The 21,989-nt window shown below is 39.6% G+C and overlaps 1 protein-coding gene across 1 annotated transcript in view; it reads right to left on the bottom strand.

Moving 5' to 3' along the window:
• The window catches only part of LOC127491518 (translation initiation factor IF-2), a 67,869-nt gene that overhangs the window by 25,362 nt on the left and 20,518 nt on the right, over positions 1-21,989 (bottom strand). The window contains exon 4 of the mRNA XM_070069874.1: positions 17,125-17,221. Within this exon, the coding sequence (XP_069925975.1) occupies positions 17,164-17,221 (58 nt within the window). The 3' untranslated portion in view covers positions 17,125-17,163. The remainder of the gene's footprint in view (positions 1-17,124; positions 17,222-21,989) is intronic.

Below are 21,989 nucleotides of genomic sequence, written 5' to 3'. Positions count from 1 at the left end.
TGCGGCCTCCAAGGCTGACATCCTACATGGGTGTCTGTCTGAGTCCTGGGTGCTCAGCTTCCAATCCAGCTCCCTGCTAACGCGCTTGGGAAAACAGTGGAAGATGGCCCAAGTGCTTGGGCCCTTGAACTCACGTGGGAGACCTAGAAGAAGTTCTTGGATACTGGCTTCAGGCTGGCCCAACTCTGGCTGTTGGAGTCATTTGGGGAGTTAATCAGCCAATGGAAAAACTCTCTCTCCTTCTGTACCTCTGCTTTTCAAATAAATAAATAGATTTTAAAAAATGAAAAAAAAAATCAGTGGCAAACACAGACCACTTTTTATGTTCTCTTTAGTGTCCCTGGTAACCAGGCAGCACCAGCTGGCCAACTGGACCAAACCCTCAGCTCTGACTTCTTTTCACCCTGCGCCCTCTAGGGGCAAAATGATGTTACTACAGTATCCTGTATTTTTCTACAATTATAAACAAAGGAATATTATTTTCCCATTCCTTAAACAATAAAATAAAATTGTATATGTTTATGATGCTTTCTATGATGTTTTTAAATAGGTATGCATAGTGGAATGCCTAATTAAAGCTAATTTACATATTTATTACCGCACTGTGAAAACACTTAAAATCTCTTAGCAATACCATAACGTAGTCATAACTATGGCATACATGATGTAAGATAGATCTTTTAAAGAAAAGATTTATTTATTTGAAAGGCAGGGTGTCAGAGGGAGAGGGATAGAGATTTTCCACCTGCTGGTTCACTTCCCAAATGCCTGCAACAGCTGGGGCTGGGCAGGTGGAAGCAAAGAACTCCATCCAGGTCTCACACATGGATGACAGGAACCCAAGTACTTGAGCCATCATATGCTGCTTCCCAGGTTCATTAGTAAGGACCTGGATTGGGAGCAGAATAGCTGGGACTTGTCACCCCCTGCACAACACCAGCCTCAGTAGATCCATCTGTAAATCTTCCAAACTTAATCCTGCTAATTGAAAATTTGTGTTCTTTGATTAGCATTTCCCCAATAATCCCACCACACTAGCTACTAGAACTACTGTTCTACTCTCTGCTTCTATGAGTTCAACTTTTTTAGATTTCATATGTAAGTGAGATCACACAGTGTTATCTTTCTGTGTCTGGCTTATTTCACTTAATGTAATGTCCTTTGGATGAATCCATGTTTTGACAAGTGAGAATATTTCCTTTTTGAAAGGAGAAATAATATCTATTTATATCTATATACATATATATGCACACACACATATATGTATATATACTATATACATATACACATTTTCTTCATCCACCCATTGATGGAAACCTCGGCTGTTTTTATACCTTGGCTTTTGTGAATAATGCTGAAGTGAATGTGGAAGTACAGATATCCACAACATCTATCATTTTCTCAAGCTCTTTAATAGTATTTTGTTGCATACAGCAGATTCAGTGATTAATGATAGAGTTATAGTTTTTAAAAGTCTACCACTTTGCAGTTGATTGTGATCCCTTTAGTTGTATGTTCTTGTCACTTACAGTCTAATTTTAAACATTGATTTTAAGTAAAAGTGTTCACTCTTCACAAAACACATGAGAAACGAAAACTCAGGAGCCTCCCTCCTATATGCAACCCAAAAAAGAAGTAGTATGTGGTTCAAGAAAAAGCATTGGCTGTCAGTATGAACAAGTTAGAACATGTGGATTATCGATAGCATGCTGTGAGAATAGTCATCTTCAACATGATCTAAACAGTTTCTAAAGGGGAAGTCAAACTGGATAGAAGAGGAATTAAAATTTATATATTTAATTTAGATTGTGGTTACATATATGGAATCAAACATGAAGTTGGTCCTCTATCTACAGGTTCTGCATCTGCAGGCTCAACCAACCTCAGATAAAAAAATAATGCCATAAAAGAGCTGCATATGCACTGAATGCAGACTTATTTTCTTGTTGCCATTCCCTAAACAATACAGTATAGCAACTACTGACATAGAGTTTACTTCATATTAAGTATTGCAAGTGATTAGAGATTACTTAAAGCGTGTGCATAGGGTAGATGCAAATATCATGCCATTTTACATGAGGAACTTGGCACCCAAGAGTGGTTCTGGAAGCAATCCCCCACTTTGCAGGAAAGCCAAGGCCCTTCCTTTAAGCTGACAGGGCTGCATTTTTTCCCTTCATAAGCCACACCCAGTGAGTATGAGTTCTAACCCACTATTCCTTAGAGGAAGAACCTAAAAATACCTGCAAAGCAGTTGAAGACATAATCATCCTGGATCTTTAGAATTTACCCTTTATTTTGATAGCTGTCTTATATTCAACAGTGATTTTTTATGACTTAGTTTTTTTTTTCAACTCCTACCAAAATCTCCAATTCTTCAGAATCATGTTCCATTATTTTGTATTATGATCTAACTGACTTAAACATTAAACGTAGCATTGGAATATAGACTTTTGGAAAGAAGTCAACAATTTGTGGTACCCAGACTACGCAGACGTCAGGAGTAGCGGTAAGAGTGTTCTAGATGGGGGCCTTGTGGCCATGCAGGTCGGGTGTCCTGTGCAGCACATTTCCCTGCCAGGTTACTTAGATGGGGAGTGGTGAAAACGCCTCATCTGCACTTCAGTAAAAGCAGCCTTTGCAACATTCAAGTCATCATCAGTTCTTCTCTTAGGCCCACAATGCAACCACTTGGGACACCCTCTTGGCTCCGCTTGGAAAATATGCCCAGAAATTACCCCTGCCTCAACACTCTGCTGCCCTTCACTTTGCTCCAGCGCCTCCAGAGCCTCACCGGGATTACTGCAAGAATCCCTTTATTCTCAACACGGAAGCCATAGCAATCCTTTTCAAATGGATCAGATCCTGCCTCTGTTGTGTTCTAAGCCTTCCAAATGGTTCCTCAGGTCTCTCAGGGTACAAACCCTCTTGTCTGTTAATGCCCGACTCATGCCCACTTCACCTTTCTTTGGTACTTTCAATAAATACACAGCTAAAATATAAAACCTAAATTATTACTGTTTGCTCATTTTTAAAAAAAGATTTATTTTGAAAGTTAGAGTTAGAGAGAGGAAGAAAGAGGGATCTTTCATTCATCCCAGATGGGAGCAATAGCCATGGCAGGGCCAGGTTGAAGCCAGGAGCCAGGAGCTTAATCCATGTGGGTGGCATAGGCCCAAATACTTGGGCCACCATGCTTTCCCAGGCCATTAGCAGGGAGCTGGATTGGAAGTAGAGCAGCCAGGACTCGAACCAGCACTCACATGGGATGCCAGTGTCACAAGTGGTAGCTTAACCTGATGCACCATGATGCCAGCTCCCTTTTGTGATTATCTTATTTCACTTAGGATAATGTCTTCAAAATTCACCTATGTTGTAGCATGTGTCAGAATTTCCTTCTTTTTTAAGGGTAAGTACTATTTCATTGTATGTACATATACGACATTTTGTTTATCCAGTCATCTGTAAATAGACACTTGGGTTGCTTCCACCTTTTGGCTATTGTGAATAATGCTGCAATGAAAAATGGGTATATAAATATTGGTAGCAGTTTTAACATACAGAAGCATAGAAACCAATGACTAATAAAGTGAAGGTGGGTAGTGCTATATGCCATGCCTGCTCACAGAAGCAGACATAAAATTTCTTTGAAAACAAACATTAAGTATTTTATATGTATTTCAAATGATTTGTATATAGTCTTAGAACTGTATTTTATATCAAATAATCTGTACTACTAATAATCTCCATTGTTCTAAATGAGTTCTATAAATAGTCTAGTGAATGACATCTAGAATATATTTTTTAAGGAGAGACATTATGGCACGGTATGTTAAGCCACTGCTTGGGACAACCACATCCTATATTGGAGTGCCTTGCAGCAAGTACTCGAGTCCCTGCCATCCACATGGGAGACAAATAGAGGTCCAGGTTCCTGGCTTTGGCTTGGCCTAGCCTCAGCCACTGCAGCCATTTGGGTAATAATCCAATGGATGATGGAAGATCTCTCTCTCTCTCTCTGTCTTTCAAATAAATAAAAAATATATCAACATTAAAAAAGATTTTTCTTACACAAATTTTGGAATATTCCTCCATCTAAATCTAGTACTTATTCTGTAGCCTGTAATAACTCTTCTATTATTACTGTGCAACTGATGCATGTAAAACAAAAAAGGTGTTTAGGGTTTATAATTTTGCTTAAAGAATTTTACTATCATCATCTTACCATTATCAAGTCCTAGAATAGTGAGAGGTAAGACAAAGTATCAGAATGCATCATACTTAGTAAAGGTAAACACTATGTCACAAACCCTCTGTTTCAGTTAAACACATGGCCACATGTTGTATATATAGTATGTTATAATATAAGAAGGCAAGATCACCTCTCTTGATAACTAGTAAAGACTGCTTACCACATAAGCACTTAGTAAACTTGTTTGGTAGCTCATGTTTTTGGTAACTTGCATACATTTCTAAGAATCCTTGTTGTCTTCAGACTTAAGTACACATGTTGGTGCACAGGTGCAGGCTAAGACATAGAGCCCAGAACAGGTGACAAATAATAGAAGCGTGGCTGAAAGACACAGTTCTATCAACAAGTTAGCGTATTTATTCACAAAACAACCAGCCATTTCCCTTAAACACTGTTTGCTCAGTATTGGATTTCACTTTTAGACGTCTCTGTAACTCATTTTTTGTTAATGAAATAATAATTTTAAATTTGGAATAAGATAACTTGAAACTTAACAAATAAGAAAGAAATAACTCATGAAAGCAGTAAATTCACTAATAAAAGCAATTAATAAATACAGTCAACCTTTCTCTCTGTCTCTCTCTCTCACTGTCCACTCTGCCTGTCAAAAAAAAATAAAAAAAAATACAGTCATTTGTCACTTAATAATGCATTGGTCAGCAACAGCTTATATGATGGTGATTCAATCAGATTAAATTGGAGCTGAAAAGTTCCCATGGCTGAATGACAGTCTAGTCCGGACCTTGTAGAGTAATGCATTCCTCATGTGTTTGTGCTGACACTGGTGTAAACAAACCTGTTTGGATACACAAATACTCCATTGTTTTTACAGTTGTCTGCAGTATTCAGTACAGTAACATGCTATACAGTTTTGTAGCCTACAGTCAATAGGTTGTACCAGACAGCTGTTAGAAGAAAAATTCCTTAGTCCAATCACATTTAGCAGAATTTATCTGAGCAAAGAAAAACACAGCAAAATAAAACAAAAAAAACAGTTTGTGAATCTGGCAGCTCCTGGAACCAGAACAAGTTCTGAGAACTCAAAGCAACAGTATGATCTGACAGCATTTATCAAAAAACAGAAGTGAGGCAAAGAAAACAACTTAGTTGACTACAGTGTAGTCAATCAACCAGTGGAGTGGTGATAGCTTGGTGAATAGGATACCTGCTTCCCACAACCATGCAAAGCTCAGCTATTGTGATTAGACACTGTTCTGCTTTGGTCTGAAGTGTTCAGGGCAGGAGCCTAGTCCAAATCAATGGCCTCCGAAAACTTCATTTACCACACGGTAGTCAGTACCATTTAAGTTTGCATAAATACAGTTTATAACATCTGAAAACAATGCAATCACCCAATGCTACATTTCTCAGAATGTATCCCTGACTATATGCAATAACAGTTATTTTTTCCAGTTCCTACCCATAAGTTATTCATGTACATTTTGCTGTTTTGTTTCTTGCATTTCCCATGTTATAACTACTAATTTATTCCTTCTTTTTTTTGCAATTACACAACACATTGCTGTATAGTCACTAACTGATTTAAGACTTGTTAAAAACACACACAATGAGATAATTCTTGTCTGCAAGTTTGCATCAATAGGCTAAAGTGATCTACAAGTGAAATTTGACATATACCTTGCTATGAAGGAAAGAATAAGAATCATTTTAAGAGAAAAAGTATGGTTTTATGAGTTAAACAGACCTGGATTCACCTCTACTCCTATGGGATCTTGTTAAACACCACGCCTCTAAATCCCAGTTTCTTCATCTGGTAACATATTTATGCCATTTTTCAGGAATATTGTAAGAAGCAAAGAAAATAATGTATGTAAAACCATTAACCCAGTAGATGCTCAATAAAAAAATTATCTATGAACACACCTACTATTCATGTATAACATAATCAACCTAAAGTTACCAGGAATGAAAAAAGAGAGATCTCACTTTAATGAATCATTCAGATAATTTATTAATAGACTTAATTATTTTAGTTTGTCAACATAATTTATATATATATATTAAAAGATTTATTTATTTTTGAGTGATAAATAAAGAGGGGAAAAACAGAGTTCCATCTGCTGGTTCACTCCCCAAATGGTTGCAATAGCCAGGGCTGGGCCAGGCTGAAGCCAGGAGCCAGGAACTCCATTCAAGTCTCCCACATGGGTGGCAGAGGCCCAAGCACTTGGGTCCTCTTCCACTGTTTTCCCAGGCACATTAGTAGGGAGCTGAATTGAAAGCTGAACAGCTGGAACTTGAACCAGCACTCTGATATGGGATGTTGGCACTGAAATGGCAGTTTAACTCACTGTGCCACAATGCCAGCCCTCAACGTAATTTATATTATCAGCTAGCATATATTGAGCACTACATCTCAAGTACTATGTTAGACATTTAATTGCAATCTGTTATTTAAAATAATAAACAAAATTTGTATATCCTTGGCATGGCATAACACTGCCTTTTGCACTAGACTAGATGTTTTACTTAAACTTTAAAACATCTTAACAACATAACTTCTTAATATCCGCTTTTTAAATGTATAATCTTTATAATCATAAGCTTAAACCTTCACTAATACAGAATTCAACAAGCCGTAAGTAGAAAAACTACTGCTCCTCAAGAGTTTAGACAAGGGCTATAAACAGTAATCAAATATCCAAATATCAATTTTGTTCATCTAGATCACATTTTTGTTATTATAATGAAAATTGAAAGTATGTCATTGTAAAAATTAAAAAAATAAGAAAAGAGGGTGGAGGAAGGGTGGAAGTGAGTGAGAGAGGGTAAGGTGGAAAGTATCATTATGCTCTTAAAATCGTATATACAAAAACACATGAAATTTGTTCCATTTATATAAATTTTAAAAAGCAAAAAAAAATTAAAAATAAACACACAAAAGCAGGATCCACTGACCTGATGGAAAAATAAAAATGTTCTCATGCTTACCCTGAAGAAAAAAATATACATATTCTATACATCCTTTTCACCTGTTACTCTCCACACCAGCCAGCTGCTTCATACACTATCCACCTGTCGCTCAGCCTGACTAGTCTCTTTTTTCTTTAAAGATTTATTTATTTGGGGCCAGCGCTGTGGCACAGTGAGTTAAAGCCCTGGCCTGAAGCGCCAGCATCCCATATGGGCACCAGTTTGAGTCCTGGCTCTTCTCTTCTGATCCAGCTCTCTGCTATGGCCTGGGAAAGCAGTAGAAGATGGCCCAAGTCCTTGGGCTCCTGCACCCACATAGGAGACCCAGAAGAGGTTCCTGGATCCTGGCTTCAGCCTTACCCAGCCCTGGCTATTGCAACCACTTGGGGAGTGAACCAGCAGATGGAAGACCTCTCTGTCTCTACCTCTCCCTGTAACTCTGTCTTGCAAATAAATAAAAATAATTTTAAATTATTTGAAAAGCAGAGTTAGAGAGAGGGGAAGAGGGAAGTGTTGGGGGGGGGTGTAGACAGGACAGGCAGGGCCTGCACTAAGCCCCTCATAAGCAGGAAGGCTTAAGGAATGGAGTCTCTGAGGGGGGAATGTTGCAGGCAGGCATATAGAATAAAACTGATTAGGTTTGTGAGCTGGAAGACCACTCCTTCACCATGCCCTGTGTGATCTCCTGCCTCTACCTGGCCATACTGTGTGCCCACCAGCCAATCAGGTTAATTAACCACTCCCCTTTGGAAGTGGATTAGAGGCCTGGGACACAGTGGGCCCAGCCCTTTTTGGCCTGTTTCCCTTTTGCCCTGGACCCCCTTGCTGCCCTGCACCTCCAGAGAACTTGGCCATCTTCTGCTTCTTTCCCAGGAGCTTTAGCAGGGAGCTGGATCCAAAGTGGAGTGGCAGGGATTCGAATCGGTGCCCATATGGGATGCTGGTGCCACAAGTGGCGGCTTTACCCACTATACAGCAAACATTGGCCCGGCCCAAATAATCTTAAGGATTGGTTCCTACTCTGAGTATGGGCCTCTGAAGATCATGGCCCTTTAATGTACTTTGTATATTGCCAATCTTTTGTCCTGGCTTCTGACCTTTGCTATTGGCTCTTTGTGTGAAATTTTGACATGCAAGGGATGAATATTCTGTAAGGGGCTTTCTGCTCTGTTATATTGATGGGGATATAGAAAACAGACTATTCCACCCACGTGTAAAGTCCCTAAGGCTTCCTTTTGTCTGGAGGAAGTCCAGGCAGGATAAGTTTGCAGTAATATTCTATTTCAATAAGCATTGGGCTGAACCATGAGTGGCAGAAAGGTCAAAACAACAATGGTTTAAGATTGAAGCAACTGCTCTCTCACAAAGTGGAGTGGAGTGGAGTGGTGAGTGGTCCACAGGGGAAAGGTGGCTCCACCCTAAACCCTCAGGAGCTCACACTTCTCCCATCTTAACACTCTCCCAGCCTCAGACTATGGCCCTTCTTCTTGCAGTCTGGAGCACCAGGATCTTCATTTCAGGCAGCCAGTTACAGGAAAAGGCAGAGATGGAAAGGATGGGGAATTTTCCATCCCATCGGCCAGAACCTAATCACAGAACTACACCTGTAAGGGAAGCTGAGAGAAATAGTCCCTATTCTGGATAGCCATGTACCCAGTCAGAAATCAGGAGTCCTTAATAACCCTGGAAGATGGAACACAATCTCTATCACTCAGTGCCAACAGCTGTCCCAGCTTTGACTGTGCACTGACCTCTGATCACATATCCTTATCGCTCTTATCACTGAGGTCTCATGACGTTCATAGCCAGATTATTCTTGGCTTTATTTACTTACGATGCATTTATCTACTTCATTTCCCCCAAAGAATTAAAAGTGCTCTGAATATATGCATTCATCAAGATGACAAAGAGAGGGAACTTCCTGGCAGCAAAGGCCTAAGTGGACATGTAAGACAAATGCAAATAGCGTGATTCCTCTTCTGAGATCGGTGAGCAACCTCTGAGATTCTTGACCCTGGCCTTTTGCTGGGAGGCCTGCTGCCCCTCTTCTCAGACCACTCCTTCTCCCTCTGTCTATGAAGCACTCAGAATGCAGGCGAATGGGTCATCTCTGCTTTCGATACCTTGCTTAGCCACTACTCTGAAGACATCTGTTGACTCTACCTGATGCCACCGCAGCTGTCCTGCTCTGCAGCCCAGGGCTCGTTGCTGTAGCCAGTCTTTTTTTTTTTTTTTTTTTTTTTTTTTTTTTTTTTGACAGGCAGAGTGGACAGTGAGAGAGAGAGACAGAGAGAAAGGTCTTCCTTTGCCGTTGGTTCACCCTCCAATGGCCGCCGCGGCCGGCGCGCTGCGGCCGGTGCACCGCGCTGATCCGAAAGCAGGAGCCAGGTGCTTCTCCTGGTCTCCCATGGGGTGCAGGGCCCAAGCACTTGGGCCATCCTCCACTGCACTCCCTGGCCACGGCAGAGAGCTTGTAGCCAGCTTTCAACAGTTACTGGACCCAAAGTGGCATGGACCAGTCTTTGGCAGAGGAGGTTGAAACACTGATGCACGAATCTGCTGTTTTCCCAGGAGGGAAAAAGCAAACAGAAGTTTCTTAGCAGTGTCCTTCTTGTCCTCCTAGTTTTGTATTTACTTCTTAAGTGCTAATTGCAAAAAGAAAGTAGAAATAGTGATAAGATCTTTCCCATCCACAGTTACCGACTCTAATCGCACTAGGTTTGGCAGTTAGATTGAGAAGTAGGTTTATGAAGCAAACCCACGTAACTGCAAATGTCCCCTGCCAATGGCAGGGAGCTGAAACCCTGGCATGCCCATAAATAGATCTCTGAAATTAGCCTGCTGAAGTTGCCATTTCGTCATTGCTATTTTTCTTAAAAGGCTTTATTTGCTTATTATTTCTATCTGCTTATCAGGCTCGCCAAAATTCTGGTTGTAATTCTACATGTGATTTTTATTTTCTGGGCTGTATTTTCAATATTCCTGATCCTAAAGAAGCCATGATCACATGGATTTAAGAGTTTTCTTGTTTCACCTATTAAAAACAAACAAAAAAATTTTTTAAACACATCAACTCTGGGCTGGCTTCATGGGTTGATGGCTGGGACAGTTTCATAAGGCTCCTCCATCAAAAGGGCCCCAGTATGGTTTAAGACTGCATTTGACATGTGGAAATCCCTAGAGAATTCATCTTCAAATTTGTGGCTTATAAATTATGTCAAAGGGACAATGTAGCACATGCATGAATGGAAGTGTTATGTAGCTTTTTTTTTTTTTTTTTTTTTTTTTTTTTTTTGGACAGGCAGAGTTAGTGAGAGAGAGACAGGGAGAAAGGTCTTCCTTCCATTGGTTCACCCCCCAAATGACCACTACGGCTGGCATGCTGCACTGATCGGAAGCCAGGAGCCAGGTGCTTCCTCCTGGTCTCCCATGTGGGTGCAGTGCCCAAGCACTTGGGCCATCCTCCACTGCCTTCCCGGGCCACAGCAGAGAGCTGGACTGGAAGAGGAGCAACTGGGACAGAACCAGCGCCCCAACTGGGACTAGAACCCAGAGTGGTGGTGCTGCAGGCAGAGGATTAGCCTAGTGAGCCAAGGCACTGGCTATGTTATGTAGCTTTGAAATGATTTCAACCATTACAGAAATAACATATGTTTTGCTGTGATAATAGCGTATAAACCCTTTCCTGGCTAGAATGCTACATCACACCTTAAGAGACCACCTATGTGAGTTTATTGGCCTCAACTATGGGACTCCAAAACCCATACAAACACAAGATTTTGACCAACACTGAGAATTACTCTGGTATTGGTGGCATGCAGGGGTCTTGTACATCCTGCACACATCCATTGTGTTGGTCAACTGACTTGTGTTGCCTGGGAGCAATGTCTCTGGAAAGAGGTATTCTCAAGCCTTAATTAGACTTTACATCTACACAAGCTTGCTTCCACCCTTATTGGGCAACCAGACCTTTGCAGTTGAACGCTAAGAGAAATTGGAACTCACTATGTGCTTAGTGTACTTCCTCTGCCCAGTGTGTTCCTTGTGATACTTCTTCTCATTATTTCCCCGCTTTGAGCACTGAAGATAGAAATCCCTGTGTGGCAATATGTGAGTAGAGAAAACACACCTTGCTCACCTCCTTACTGAAGTGTGCACCTCCTCTCCTCACACGGTAGTCACAGTGGCTGTGAGCACAGCGTTCCAGTGGACCTGTACAGCAGTTCAATGACACTCAAAATAAGAACATGTCAAGTTATTCCGTTTATGACTAAGTAGGGGGTTGACAGCTCCTAGAATCAGAGCTTCCTTTGAATGCAAAAAAGAAGACAACAGCAACATGAATGACTAGGGAAACCTATCACAGCCTTCCTTATCTGTGTTATTTTCCTGTATTAGCCAAACACAAAGACCAAATTTTTGTCATTTCTCACCCATGGGTGAGCTAGGTTTACTCCAAAAGGAAGTTGGTTTTAGTCGTGTGAGAACTGAGATAAGGGTATGAGCAAACCTGAGTGTGTGTCAGTTTATCTTTACCTGGTAAGTCAGCACATGCTAACATCTCCTGTGATTGTAGCAGCACTCCCCACCAGGTGTCTCTAGCAGAGTTGTACAGGCTTCAAGTAACAGAGAAGGCAAACTGTGCCGAAGTTCTCTGAGCTCATTTCTTCCAATGGGTTACTTTTTAACTACATTGTTATGTTTTAAACAAAGTGTCTCCATTCAACAACTCATTCTTTTTATTGTGTTTCAAATGTTCATTACATACTCCTTAAAGAATTGGAAAATGTGAACAAGTAAAAAGGAGGAATATCCAGACACAACTACTAGTAACATTTTAGTGAATTTCTCTAGAGTTGTTTTTCTCCTATGCATAAAAATAAAAATTTGAGCCACGGAGTGGGAGAAGTTATTTGTATATGCATTCTCATATTTGACAAAGAACTTGTATTCAGAAGAAATAAAGAACTCTTATAAATCAACAGAAACAAGACAGAAAGTAGAATTCAAAAATGGCTGGTAGGCCCTTTACTAAAAAGAGTGCTCAAATGGCCAACAAGCACATTAAAAACGTGCTCAACATCATTAGTTCTCAGGAAAATACACCTGAACTACAGAGAGATGCTACAAAACCCACCAGAATGGCTAAAACTTAATAATCAGTATTACATATCAGCGAAAATTTGGAGTAACTGAAATCTTGTTTCTTTGCTAGCATGATTGTAAATTTGTTTAGCTACTTAGAGACATGTTTGATAGTATTTAATAAAACTGAACATAAGAATATTCTCATCCTATAACCCTTTTCTCTGTATGTACCCAACAGAAATATGAGTAAATATACATCAAAAGGCATGTATAAAACTACCCATCACAGCAATATTTATACAAACAAACCCTTGAAAACTGAACCCAATGCTCAACTACAGTACAACTGGGTGTAGAAGAACTAGGCAGGAAGATGAGGTAGGAATAGCTGAACTGGAATATTTTCTCACAATTTCTGCTGGCCCTGCTTTATAAGTCTATCCCCTTACCTGCAATCCAGTATGCTCAGTATCCCATGATGCCCTGTGGAAGGTATATTCCTTGTGGAGGCAACCCCCAGAAAGTCTTATGTATGCAAAACCCCACCCTATGTGTATATTCAATTAGGGCATCGCCCCCTAGCTCATAAAAATAACATGGGAGGGACCCTTATTTGCTCTTAGTCATGCTTACAGTGCTTCTCTGGCCTCCCTCCACCTCTTTCCCCAGAGGCAATTCTGCATTCTTTTCTTTTTTTCTTTGGGGTCTTAATCCCTCAGATATTGGCTGCCCAAAGTCCCTAAATTCCCACTTCTGCTTTCCCAGGGCCAGTGGGACAGCTGTGAGCTAGAGTTCTCTCTGTGTGTCTCAATCTCCCACTCACTGTGCACAACAATGTGAATTTGAAAATATCTTGGGCTAAGCAAAGATTTCTTAAACAAAACACTAAAAGTACTAATCATATTGGAAAACCTCAATGGCCATTTATATAAGAATGATTGAAATAAATTGTAGTGTGCATGTAATAGTGTATTATATAACCAATAAAAAGATTATGCATTGGTATCAAAAGATACTCATGCTATACTGTGTTGCTAAGTGAAAAAAGCAACTAAAGAAGAGTAGTCTGCTTTGTAAACATAAAAGATAATTTTTTAAAGTCTAAGTTTATACACCAACTTATTTATGGCAATTATAATGAGTAGGATAACAAAAGTACCTTCATTTTCTGTATTATTGTGCCGGCCTGCGGCACAATGAACTGGGTCTTCCTGAAACAGAGAGTGGGAATGCGGGGACAAGGACGCAAAGAATGGAGCCAAGACAAGCCCTGATCCAGTAGTATTTAAACATGACCAGTTGTTTACAAGAAGGAGCACAAAAGATTTACATATCAAAAAGGCTCTTAAGGTTACAATAAAACACTTAGGTGATAAATGCAGGTTACAGGTGTGACTGATTATTTGTATCATCTCTTGTGAAAGGTTTAGGTTCCTCCTGCCTCTTCCCGGAATCTCCCTAGCCCAATTGTCTGTGCCGGGAAGTCTCCATATGTTTAAGTGTAAACAAAGGGAGTGATTACCTGTGGCTGCCCACATATTATGGTTGTTATTTGTTTCCAATAAACTAGAACCACTTTTTTTTTTTAAGTTTTTATTTATTTATTTGAGAGGTAGAGTTACAGACAGTGAGAGAGAGAGAGAGAGAGAGACAGAGAGAAAAGTCTTCCTTCCGTTGGTTCACTCCCCAAATGGCTGCAATGGCTGTAGCTACGCCGATTCGAAGCCAGGAGCCAGGAGCTTCTTCCTGGTCTCCCATGTGGGTGCAGGGGCCCAAACACTTGGGCCATCTTCTGCTTTCCCAGGCCACAGCAGTAGCTGGACCGGAAGAGGAGCAACAGGGACTAGAACCAGTGCCCACTTGGGATATCGGTGCCGCAGGTGGAGAATCAACCAAGTGAGCCACGGTGCTGGCCCCTAGAATCACTTTTATAAGCATGGAAAACAAAAGTTGATATAATATTTTATTAAGAAAAAATAACAATTGGGCAAAAGTTACATATGCCTGTCTATCTAACTATCCATTCATCCATCTATCCATTCATATATATCTTCTGGAATGTAAATTAGATGAAGGAGACCTCCTTTGTTTTATAAATGGCTGTGTTCCCAGCACCTATAATATTGTGAGTCATAAAGTAGGCATTTGGTAAATATTGGAATATATGCCCAATTTTTTTACATGAGTATTAACACACTGGAGCTTATTTTCTATATGTAGGTATCTCCAAATGAGTATTTAATATAATATTATGGAAGAATATCTTACAAGGGATTGCTTGAATATAGACATGTACTTTTCTTCAAATAACAAACATCCCTGAAATATGCTTAGAAATATTTATTTCTCTGCTGAGACTGCAGGCTCCTTAATAGCTTGGCTTGTTCTCTGTGTGTCACTACACTTCACCAAGCACTGTACCAGACCTTTAAGTGCCTAATAAATATTAACCAAATAATTGCTCAGTTATTGATATTTCATTACTTATTTATTATCATTGATAAAAATGATGATCTGGTACTTAGCGATGGAAATTTTATTTCTATCTTATTTGAGCAGTATCAAATTATTAAAAAGTCAACTTTCAATCAAATTAAGTGAAGCTTTACAGAATAACAATTCTTTTTATATTCTCTATGTGCCATATTATATTTTCAATATACTGTTAGAGTCCAATTTTCAACAATACCAACACAAAAACTTAGGCTTAATATTCAATGGTGCGTTTTCTCATTCAGGTACTTTGTTGGATACATGTTTGAACATAATTCCTCCCAATCTGGGCCTTGCTTTTTATTTTTGTAACACCATGCTTTGAACAGCAAAATTTAATTTCTTTAAAAGATTTTTATTTTTATTTTTATTTTTATTTATTTAAAGTCAGAGCAGGGAGGGAGAGAGAGAGAGAATTTCCATCTGCTGGTTCACATCCCAAATTCACAACAACCAGGCTGGACCAGGCTGAAACCAGGAGCCAGGAACACCATCCAGGTTTCTCACATGGGTAACAAGGACCTAAGCACTTCAGCCATTAATCTGCTGCCTCCTGAGGTGTGCATTAGCAGGAAACTGGATTAGAAGTGGAAGTAAGGGGCCGGCACTGTGGCTCACTTGGTTAATCCTCCGCCTGCAGCGCTGGCATCCCATATGGGCTCCGGGTTCTAGTCCCGATTGCTCCTCTTCCAGTCTAGCTCTCTGCTGAGGCCCAGGAGGGCAGTGGAGGATGGTCCAAGTGCTTGGGTCCCTGCACCCATGGGAGACCAGGAGGAAGCACCTGGCTCCTGGCTTCGGATCGGTGCAGCGCTGGCTATTGTGGTCATTTGGGGAGTGAACCAACAGAAGGAAGACCTTTTTCTCTGTCTCTCTCTCTCTCTCACTGTCTATAACTCTACCTGTCAAATAAATTTAAAAAAAAAAGTGGAATTGAGTAGAAGACTTATATCCAGAATATATAAAGAAACCTCATAAGTCAACAATATTAACAACTCAATTAAATATGGTAAAAAAAAATCTGAACAGAGATGTTACCAAAGAAGAGACATAGGTCTACTAGCACATATAAAGATGCTGAACATTTTCAGGCATTAGAGAGAGGCAACTTAAAACCATAATATTATACAACTGCACACACACAAAAAGGCTAAAATCAAAACACTGTAAATAACAATCACTAGCAAAAATGCAGAATAACTGAAACTGCAATATATTGCTGAAATACAAAATGCTACACACACTTTGAAAACTGGCTGTTTCTTAAAAAGTAAGACAAGATACAGCAGCAATCCAACCCTTAGGTATTTACTCAAATAAACTAAAGACTTGTTCTCACAAATCCTGTATGCAATTGTTCATTGAAGCTTTATTAATAATAACTAGACCAACCAAGATGTTCTTCAACTAGTGAATGCTTTTATTTATTTATTTTTTTAAAGTGCTATGTCAGATCCAAGATGGCTGAATAAAGACACTCATTTTAGCCATGGAAGGATAGGAAGGTAAAGGAAGGCCCAGGTTTCTGGAGAAAGCTGGAGAGAAATTTTCAGTAGGGATCCTAGAGAACAGAACAGAGACTCCATGGAGCAGTGAGGATGCTGTACGGACAAAGAGCAGCTGGCAGCACACTACCAGTGACTCCTCCAGCCAGCGGCCAGTGGAGAAATATCATCTGGCCAGAGCAAGGTGAAAGGAGGATGCCCCCGTCTGCACCACTGTCACTTCTGTCTGAGGGACAACTTTTGAGTCCAGCCTGGGGAGCTGGCTGGGAGCAAGGCATCCTCTTAGCTTCATGAAGGGAGGCCACGTCACCTCCCTCCCATCCAACCACCGAGGTGCCAGACTCAACATGCTGAGGCAGAGCTCCAACCAACCTCTATCCTGACACAGGAAAGGGCAAGAATGTTGCTTCTGAGACAGGACAGAGAGTGGGTCCCCTGCACTCTGACTGTGGGCGTTCTATGTAGGCTGCAGAACTGAGAAAGACGGAGGATGTTCTGGGTTCCTGGGAACTCACCCAGTCTGACACTGGAAGCTCAGAGCTCCCTGAGTGCTGGGAACAACGTCACAGAGAGGTCAGTGGTCACATTAGGGAGCACACAGATGCTCTATAGGGTTCATGTGCCTGAGTGGGTGGGGTGTGCAGGTATTATGAGATCACTGTAGGCAGTGAACCACCTGGTTCAGCTTGGCACAGAGAAGGGCTGAGGCTATGAACACTCCAGCTCATGTCAATATCCCCTCCCCTTACTGACAATAGTCAGAAGAAATCTACTACATCCAACTTAGATGTCACTCTGGACTCTTGCTCCACCCACAGTGGTGGCCAGAGTTCCCTGGCCACACCCAGCACATACCTCTGCATATCCGTTGTAAGCCACAGGCATTCCCCCAAGTTACAGAGGCACAATTCCAAGAATAAGGGCTTCAGATGAGATAGTAACAGGTGATCCCCTAGATGTGTAAAAATCAACATAGAAATATAAGAAACATGAACAAGGAAGGCAATATGACTCCCCAAAAGGAACACTATACTACATTAATATGGGATTGTGAAAATGGACAGACTGACAAAATGCCTGAGAAGGAATGCAAAAGAATGATTGTATAAGATTACTCAAGGGGCCAGTGCAGTGGGCATAGCAGGTTAAGCCTTCCCTCTGTGGTGCTGGCATGCCATATGGGCACCAATTCAAGTTCCAGCTACTCCACTTCCAATCCAGCTCCCTGCTAATGGCCTGGGAAAGCAGTAGAAGATGGCCCAAGTGCTTGGGCCTCTGCACCAGAATGGGAAACCTAGAAGTTCCTGGCTCCTGACTTTGGATCCACCCAGCTCCAGCTGTTGAGGCCATTTGGGGAGTGAACTAGTGGACAGAAGATCTTTCTCTATGTCTCTCCTCTGTCTGTAACTCTGCCTCTCAAATAAATAAATAAATCTTTAAAAAATTACTCAAAAACACAGAGAAGCAGTTATATAAAATAAGGAAGCTCATACATGGCATAAATGAGAAATTCTGAAAATAAATAGAGATATTGAAGAAAAATAAAACCAAAATATTAGAAATGAAGAATGTGGGGCTGGTGCTGTGGCATAGTGGTGAAATCTGCCTCCTGCAAGTCTGGAATCCCATATGGGCACTGGTTCATGACCTGGCTGCCCCCTTTCAATCCATTTCCTTTCTGATGGCTTGGGAAAAGCAGAAGATGGCCCAAGTGTTTGGGCACCTGCCACCCATGTCAGAGACCTGGATTAGATCCTGGATTCTGGCCTCAGCCTGGCCCAGCTCTAGCCATTGCAGCCATTTGGGGAGTGAACCAGAGGATGGAAGACCTTTATCTCTGTCTCTTCCTCTCTCTGTCTGTAAATCTACCTCTCAAATAAATTAGTTAATTAAATCTTAAAAGAAATCTCCTAGTAAAAGAACAAAGGGAGCCAAAACAAACAATAGGAATATTTATGTGAAAATTACACGATCAAGTCAATACTTATCAGTAATAACCTTCAATATAAATTGACTAAAATCTCCAATTAAAAGATATACACTGGCTGAATGGGTTAAAAAACAAAACCCACTGATATGCTGCCTACAAGAAACACATTCCACCAAAAGAGATACATACAGACTGAAAGTGAAAGGGTAGAAAATGATATACCATGCAAATAGAAATAAAAAACAAGCAGCAGTAGCAATACTCATATCAGACAGAATAGACTTAGAGAGAGAGAGAGAGAGAGAGAGAGAGAGAGAGATCCCCCATCTGCTGGTTTACTTTCCAATTGGCCACAACAGCCAGAGCTGGGGCAGACTGAAGCCAGGAGCCCAGGGTCTTCTCTGTATCTCCCACGTGGGTGCAGGGGCCCAAGCACTTGGGCCATTCTCTGCTGTTTTCCCAGGTGTATTAGCAGGGAGCTGGATTGGAAGTGAAGTAGCCAGGTCTTGAACCAGCACCTACAATGGATGTTGGTGTTGCAGGTAGGGTCTTACCTGCTATGCCACAACATGGGGCCCAATACCCCACTTTCATCAATGGACAGATCAGCTAGACAAAAATCCAACAAAGAAATAGAGCTAATCTACACTATCAACTAAATGGATCTAATTGATATCTACAGAACATTTCACCCCACAGCTGCAGAATTCATATTCTTTTCATCAGTGCATGGAACAATCTCCAGGAGAGTCCATATAGCAGGCCACAAGACAAGTCTCAACAATTTTTTAAATTTAAATAATATAATAATCATTTTTTGACCAAAATGGAATAAATCTGGAAATTAACAACATAAGAAACCTTAGACAATATAGAAAAACATAGAGACTGACCAACATATTCCTAAATGAACAGTGGGTCATAGAAGAAATCTAAAGGGAAATAAAAATTCTTTAAATGAATGACAATGACAACATAATATATCAAAACTTACAGGTCACAGCAAAAGCAGTGTTAAGAGGAAAGTTTATGGCAGTCAGTACCTACATCAAGAAACTGGAAAGGTATTAAGTAAACAATCTAACAATGCATCTAAAGAACCAAGAAAAACAAGAACAAACCAAACAAAATTAATAGGAAGAAAGAAATAATAAAAATTAGAGAATAAACAAATTGAAACAAAAAAGATATAAAAGATCAGTGAAGCAATGAGCTGTTTTTCGAATAAACAAAATTGAAAAACCATTAGCCTGACTAACCACAAAAAAAGGAAAAGATCCACATTAATAAAATCAGAGATGAAAAAAGGAGATGTTACAATTGATACCACAGAATAAAAAGAATTATCAGGAATTATTATAAACAGCCATATGCAACACAAATTGGAAAATCTAGAAGAAATGGATAGATTTCTTGACACACACAACTTACCAAAACTGAGGTACACAGACATAGAAAAATTGAATAAACCAATAAGCAAGACTGCAATTGAATAATAAAGACCCTCCCAATAAGGAAAATTCCAGGATTAGATGGTTTCACTGTTGAATTATACCAAACTTTCAAAGAATTAACTAATCCCAATTCTTTTCAAACTATTCAAAACAATTAAGGAAGGGAATCCCCCCAAACACTTTCTATGAGGTCAGTATTACCTTAATTACAAAACCAGAAAAAGATACAACAAAAAAGATAACTACAGACCAATATCCCTGATGAACATAAATGAAAAATCCTCAACAAAATACTAGCTAATTGAATCCAACAACACATAAAAAATTTCATCTGCTAGGACCAAGTGGGATTTGTCCCAGGGATGCAGGGATGGTTCAACATATGCAAATCAATAAACATGATACATTATTGCCCACAAAATGAAGAACAAAAACCATGTTATTATCTCTATAGATGCAGACAAAGCATCTAATAATATACAACATCCTTTCATGTTAAAAACCTTTATAAATGATTTATAAAATGATTCATGATAAAAAAAAAACCTTTAAAAATTGGATATAGAATGAATATACTTGAACACAATCAAGGCAATATATGACAAACCACAGACAGTATCATATCGAATGGGGGAAAGCTGGAAACATTTTCACTAAGATTTGGAACCAGAAAGGATGTCCACTCTCACCATTACTATTCAATATAGTTCTGGAAGTTTTACCCAGAGCCATTAGGCAAGAAGAAAACATCAAAGGAGTACAAATTGGAAAGGAAGAAGTCAAATTATCCCTGTTTGCAAATGACATGATCCTTTATACACAGGGACAAAAAGATTCCAGTAAGAGACTATTGGTACTCACAAGAGAATTTGGCAAAGTCTCAGGATATAAAATCAATACACAAAAATCAATATCATTTATACATAACAATACTCTGAGAAAGAACTTATAAGATCAGTTCCATTCACAATAACTACAAAAAAATTTAAATACTTTAACCAATGATGTAAAAGATCTCTACAATGAAAACAGTAAAACATTAAGGAAAGAAATAGAAAACACACAGAAAATAGAAAACTTCCATATTTGTGGACTGGAATAATTAACACAATCAAAATGTCCATACTACCAAAGCAATTTACAGATTGATGTGATCCTAATCAAAATACTCAGGACATTCTTCTCAGATCTAGAAATAAAAGATAATAAAATTCAAATGGAGATACAAGAGACCCCCAAATAGCCAAAGCAATATTAAACAATAAAAACAAGCTAAAGGCATCACAATACAAGGTTTCAAGACATACTACATGGCAGTTATAACCAGAACAGTCTGGATGAGCACAAAAATGGACATGTGGCCCGATGGAACAGAATTGAAACCCCAGAAATGGATACACTTATGTGCAACTAACTAATCTTTAACAAATCAGCTAAAATCACTCCTTGGAAGAAGGATATACTCTTCAACAAATGTTGTTGGGAAAACTGGATATTCACAAGCAGAAATATGAAACAATACCCTTAACACTCTACAAAAATCTACCACAATGGATTAGGGATTTAAACCTAAAACCTGAAAACATCAAATTACTAGAGAAAAACATAGGGGAAATGCTGAAAGACTTTGACATAGGCAAAGAATGCTTGGATACAACTCCAGAAGCACAGACAATAAAAGAAAAAATATACAAATGGGAGTGCATCAGGGGAAGATGCTTCTGTATTGCAAAAGAAACACTCAACAAAGTTAACAGGCAACTGACAGAATGGGAGAAATTATTTTCAAAGTATGCATCTGATAAAGGATTAATATTCAGAATATATGACACTCAAGAAACTCACAAAAATGAAACAATCCAGTTAAGAAAGGTGCAAATGACATGAACAGGTGTTTCTCAAATGATGAAATTCAAATGGCCAACAGACACATGAACAAATGCTCAGGACTACCAGCCATCAGGGAAACGCAGATATAAACCACAATGAGCTTCCACCTCACCCCAGTTAGAATGGCTATCATCCAAAAATAAAAAATAACAAAGCTGGTGAGAATGTGGAGAAAAAGTCACCCTAATACACTCTTGGTGGGAATGTAAGCTAGTACAGCCATTATGGAAGACAGTATAATGATTCCTCAGTAAACTAAAAATAGATCTACAAATGACCCAGCCATCCCATTCCTAGGAATTTACCCAAAAGTAATGAAATCAGCATATAAAACAGTTACCTGTGCCACCATGTTTATAGCAACTCAGTTCACAATAGCTAACGTATGGAATCAACTCAAATGTTCATCAACTGATAATTGGATAAAGAAAATGTTGTAAATGTAT

Source organism: Oryctolagus cuniculus, chromosome 3 (genome assembly GCF_964237555.1).
Source record: "Oryctolagus cuniculus chromosome 3, mOryCun1.1, whole genome shotgun sequence".
Classification (NCBI taxonomy): domain Eukaryota; kingdom Metazoa; phylum Chordata; class Mammalia; order Lagomorpha; family Leporidae; genus Oryctolagus; species Oryctolagus cuniculus.
Note: the sequence above shows the minus strand (reverse complement) of the source record. Positions and strands in the feature narration are given on the sequence as shown.